Source organism: Crocodylus porosus, unplaced genomic scaffold (genome assembly GCF_001723895.1).
Source record: "Crocodylus porosus isolate Cpor-Errol unplaced genomic scaffold, CroPor_comp1, whole genome shotgun sequence".
Lineage (NCBI taxonomy): Eukaryota > Metazoa > Chordata > Crocodylia > Crocodylidae > Crocodylus > Crocodylus porosus.
The window spans coordinates 62,140,347-62,145,984 of NW_017728943.1; the positions used below are offsets into that span (position 1 = coordinate 62,140,347).

Here is a 5,638-nt window from a genome sequence, read left to right on the forward strand (position 1 = left end):
ATTCGTGTGACTCACTTTATTGTGATATTCGCTTTATTGCGGTGGTCTGGAACCGAACCCGCAATATCTCCGAGGTATGCCTGTAAAAGATTCTGTACATCAGTCTTTTTTTTTTTTCTGAGGACTTCCTGCAGAGGGGTTTTGAAGACCAGCTTCATGCCTGACTATTTCATTTTCAGCTTTCTCATACTAGAGAAATTACTGGTTTGGCTCACAGAATCGCACAGATTCATGGGATGGTGATGCTTGCTTTCAGTACCCGTGTAACCAGCAAAATCTGTGCCAGAAATAGCAATCTCTAACACAGATATACATCTTACTTGACATCTGTTTCATCAGTTTTTGTATGGACCATTTTTGAAGAGTTTTCTATTTGATTAAGTTTAAGATACCTGGAGAATGTAGTAGGGTTGGAGTTTTGTGGTAGATGTGATGGTCCAGGAAATGTGTGAGAAGCAGGAGTTTTTGCATGGTAAGTTGTCTTTCACATTATTCACTTGGTCCAATAAAAGATACCACAAAAAGCCCTTGCTTCTCTGAAAAATTGTAGGTAGCGTTTTTAATATATTTAGGCTAGAATTTGCAAGTAGGTCAGAGTGGAAGCAAAGAAATCTTTGAACAAATGGTAATGTAACTACCACGTGGTATATAGTTGCATAAAAATTCTTAAATGGTAGTGTTACTTAGGAGTTAATGTCTTTTTTGTTTTTCAGCCTTAATCAAATCAGATTTGCGAAGACACAATATAAATTTGGGGATTATGAATACGGACATCAAAGCTGTAAGCGGTGAAACTTTCATTTGGGTGGTTTTGCACTTGGCCCTTGGCATAAAAATTTAGCAACAAAATACAGTACATGGGGCTGCTTTGCTCTGCTAGAGCAGCAGATAGATAATGGAGGGACTGCAAGCCTATTTTTGTGGGAAGCCACTGTTTGTTGATGTGAGCTGATAAATTCCACAGTAACAGTATAACTTCATTTTTACCTAGTTCTTAGTTGTACATTGTAGGGAAAGGAAGAACTTAGGTCTTTTTATGAACATCAAAGTCAAACTAATTCACTAAACTTGTTTTGTAAAAACAGTCCAACTGCTCCCAAGTAATGTGATCAGGAATAGCTTGATGCATATGTTAACACCATAATTCTTTCTACAGGTACCAGTTGATAGTCCTACAGAACATGAAAGAAATAATGCTATGTTAAGAGACCAGCCAGAATCTGCTATATGAGACCGAAGGAAAGTAATCTACAAACGCACAAGTTTTATGTAATGCTGAGAAGCACTGACTAGTGTAATCACTGGACTGTATCTGAATAGAAGAATTGTTGGTGAGGTTGTGTAAAATTGGTGAAAACTATGATATGAAAGCTATGAAGATGCACAATTCATTTTGTCTAAGGCACAAATGTTTTAACTTTAATTGAATATTTATTACAGTGGATTTTTCAAATTTTGTAGTCTTGCTAGTAAAGGTCTCTCTGAAGACTCTCCACCCTTCTGGAAGCAATGCAGTTTCAGAACACCAGTTGGGGGGACAAACAAACAAACAAAAAAAACCCCAAATCAAAACCTTACATCATAAAATATGAATGTCATAGTAAATGGCCAGCCTGTTTTTAAATTGCATCAATATTTATTAGCTAATTCACTTGTACACAATTAGATTTTGCAAATGCAGAATTCCTTAGTGGTGAAATAGGCACCTGGTTAGTAGCACAGCTAGAAATTGAAAATTGTTGAAAGTATCAAAGTAATGGTTTATTTTTTTCCAAATTTTTTAGCAAGGTACATGGAACAAGAATTGACTACAAGTGTGAATGTGTTGCACTGAATCTAACACATCCTTTGCCTTGAAAGGACCAAAGTGTATGAGACTTCTTTATACCAAAATACAGGAAGCACTTTCTGTACAGGTTCATCATAATACTCATAGGGAGACTTGACATTTATCTACTGTAAAATTGTTTTGGTTTTATGTTGTTTTTTTAAAGAAGGAAAATGTCTCTTGGTATCTCTGCATTAAAACATAAGCAACTGAGAGTTATCATGGGCTTGTGTGAGTGTTTTTGATAACTTCTCAGATTGCTGAAGTGAATTGAGTGCATGTTTACAAAAAAGATGGTGCCTTTACTATTCTTCATTGTAAAGAGCAGCCTTGGCTCAAACTTCATTAAACCTGTGGCATCCTGTGTTGCTGAAGAAATTTCATTTCACCTCCTTAAATATATAAGATCCTAAGTGCCATATTGGGTTAGACCGAGGGTCTACCTAGCCCAGTATTCTGTCCCTGACAGTAGCAAGTAGTAGATGCTGTTAAAGGGACAATATATGAACTGTGCTTGTCTGGTGTAATCTAGCCCCTATCACAGGGGTGGGCAAAATGTGATCTGGATGTGGCCTGCCAAGCTGTTCTCTCCAGCCCGCAGAGCCCCCCAAAAATTTAGAAAATTAATAGTTATCTGCCCCTGGCTGCCTGTGTTGCGGCCCTTGATGGCTTGCCAAAACTCAGTAAGCGGCCTTCCACCCAAAATTGCCTGCCCCTGCCCCTGCCCTATCATTTCCATCTTGGCATCAGCGGCTGTTAATTTAGGGAAGTCAGAGGATACATCTTTGACTTCTTTTTTTTTAATATGTCTCAATCAAATGTTCTTTGTGAATTTGTCTAACTTATTTTTTTAACTTGATTATCCTACCTATGTTTGCAACCTTCTGTAGCAGTGAGTTCCACAAGTCAACTGCATACTTTTAAAAAAAAAAAAAAAAGAGGTGGGGTAGGTCCATGTTCTGATAACTTCAAGGGGTAGTTTATATATTCTGGGACTTGGAGAATAACGTTTCCCTATTTACTTTACACCCTTCATGATGTTACAGGCCTGTATCGTCCCCACCTTAGCTTTCTCCTTTCCAAATTGAAGAGCCCTAGCCCAGTCCTATGCTGATGTCTGACTTGTGTATATTTGCTGAGTTAGCAGAAAAAGGCTTCCATCCTTTTTGTATGTCTCTTCTAAATCATGATTTGTGTTATGTTGTTGTGCTTGTCACGGAGCTTGCAAACAGCTAGCTTGGAAGTAAAACGTGTTTATGTCTTTCTGTTGTCGTAATTGCTTTATAATGCAAAAATACTTCATTGTTTCTATTTTGAGGCATTTGTTGCTTATGCTGTGCTGTTTAATCACATAAAGACTGCCATCTCCAAAGACAATGTAGGTCTAACACTAAGGTGTACCCCCCTTGCTTGGTAGGGTTGGTGCAGAATAAAGGGCTTATATAGAAAAGAAGGGTTGAGAGAGAAAATGATCCAGTTTGTTCTGAGGTTTTTCTAAATGAAATAACTTTTTGTGTTCATACTCCTCCTTTTTCTTTACGTTTTGCTCTGGCCTAGTGCTGAATCCACTTTAAATAACTGAAGGATTTACTTTCTTAAATGATTTTGAAGATGTTACCCTTGATTAGTTTGGAATGAAAACTGAAAGCCTCCTGTCTTATGATGAGCTTTGCATGGTGACAGTCTCTGATTTCTCTAGCAGAGCTAGAACCTGGGTTTCTCCGTTACTTAAGCACCCTTACCCCTACTCAAGTAGCTGAAGAAATTGAAGCTGCTGGAATACAGCACTACATGGGCTGTGCAGAGGCCCCAAAAACCTACTGTGTGTTTAAATGCTTTGTAAGCATTTCCGTGCCTCTCCTTAGTTTTTCTCTTTATGAATTGGTTTCCTTGAAGTGTCCATATGAGCTCTATCAACTGGCCATGTCCACCTGTGATTTTAAACTCTTTATCCCTCCTTCCATATGCTCCTGGAGAGTCCTGGCCTACCCCAAGCTGCTTTTCTTGCCAATCTAGGAAATGTTAGCCTGAAACATCACTTCCAGTGGGGGGCTTGCTGAGTCTGGGGCCACTGGCACATTGTTCATTTAAAGGCGCCATGAGATCTGATCTGTGATCCCAAGAGTTGCACCTTTTACCATGCCACATGTGCATATGTAGAAGGTCTTTATGACTGGTTCCGCAATGGCTCAGGAAATTTGGCAGTGGGGAAGCTGTGGTAATCTGTGCTTCTACTTCCCCCACCAGTTTTTCAAACTGTGCACTGTGTAGCCTCCTTTACAGTTTCATAATGATTAATTGTTCTATTGAATTTTTATGCTCAGACACTTGAAATATAAATTTTGTTTGAGCTTCTTGCCTGTAAAATTCACTCAATTTTTGTCCAGTCCCCTTCCTTCCACTCATGAGATTTGTGTTTGTTTCATTGCTAGGTAGCACAATATTTTTAATGTCAGTATTCCATAGCTGTGTGTATCTCTACATGTTGTACAAACTTTGTAAGTAAAGAATGACTTATTTCAGTGATGTTAGCCACCTCTGTGGTAGGCCAGAGCAACTTTTCTATGTTGTATTTTGGGTATCCAGAAAAAAAATCTACCTCACGAACTCCATTTCACAGGTTTACCCTCTGCTTAAATATGACTTGTCACACGTGATTAGCTGCTGTGGATATGTATGCAGGAATATCTTATTTTTTTTACTGATGTTGTTTAAAATTGATGTTAATGCAGATGATATAGCCTTGATGATACTTATTTTGTGAGTTGGTGCCTGACCTTAATTTCTCCCTGTGTTAAAATGCTTGTATGGTCAGCAGAAAAAGTGGGGTTGGAGGAGGGATTAAAAAGTATGCAACAAATCAGTGACTTAATGCAGGCCTTGCCTAAAATAATGTTAATCTCAGTCATGTTTTCCCTTCACAGTATTTCATTTTACAGTGATATCCATCAGCTGTTGTACTTGGAGGAATATGAAAACTGCAGACCAGGTTTTGTCCCCATTCTCCCTCTCCTCCAGCCCTTTCACACTCTGCACTTCCCATCAGAAAGAGGGAGCAATATGTTGTTAATGCACAAAACAAACTGCTAAGAGTCAGGTTTTGCCCCTTGTCCAGTGTTGTACATGGATGGGCGACCAATCAACTACTGACCCTTTGGAAGGTGTTAGTTGCTGACTAAAGCTAAAATCACTTGGCTTTGGTGAGGGAAAGATCCAGTTCTGTTTTGAAAACCTCTCCTTTAAAGTGTGGACATTTCATATGTGTATGATTATATGTACTGTATATTCAGCTATATATGTTGTATGTACTTGAAATATATACTGTATAAAAATGATGGAATCAATTTACAGTGTACTTGCTTTGTAAGTAGAATTAAATTTTCAGGTTATCTTCATGCATTGCAATACAGAAATGTAGTTTTAACTACCCAGTTATAGTGGCAGAAAAATAATTTTGCTGTAGAAAAAATTGTGGGTGGATTTTTAGCTATGTGTAGGCTCAATTTTTGCTATACTGTGTTTGAAAATTGGTGGTAAAGTGGTGTTTTCAGTGGGACAGAGTTAGGCACTTCTGATAATCCCATGTTCTATTTGTTTTAAATTTAACATCTTAAATTTAATGAGGGCCTCCTCGATCTTCTGTTTATGTAATGGAATAAATATTAAGGACAGATTTGCTTTTAGTATACCTCTTCTAATGTGAGTACCATTGTGGGATCACCTTGAGGTCATCTTGTTGCTGTAACTTAAATACTCAGTGGTGATGATGATGATGTAACTATAAGGAGCTGTGAATTAATTTCAAGAGAG

General features: G+C 38.1%; 1 protein-coding gene across 1 annotated transcript in view; it reads left to right on the plus strand.

Annotated features, from left to right (window-relative positions):
* The window catches only part of FLVCR1 (feline leukemia virus subgroup C cellular receptor 1), a 37,725-nt gene extending 32,551 nt beyond the window's left edge, over window positions 1–5,174 (plus strand). The window contains exons 9-10 of the mRNA XM_019549454.1: window positions 714–781; window positions 1,157–5,174. Coding sequence (XP_019404999.1) covers window positions 714–781; window positions 1,157–1,231 — 143 coding nt within the window. The 3' untranslated portion in view covers window positions 1,232–5,174. The remainder of the gene's footprint in view (window positions 1–713; window positions 782–1,156) is intronic.
* Window positions 5,175–5,638: the final 464 nt, after the last annotated feature.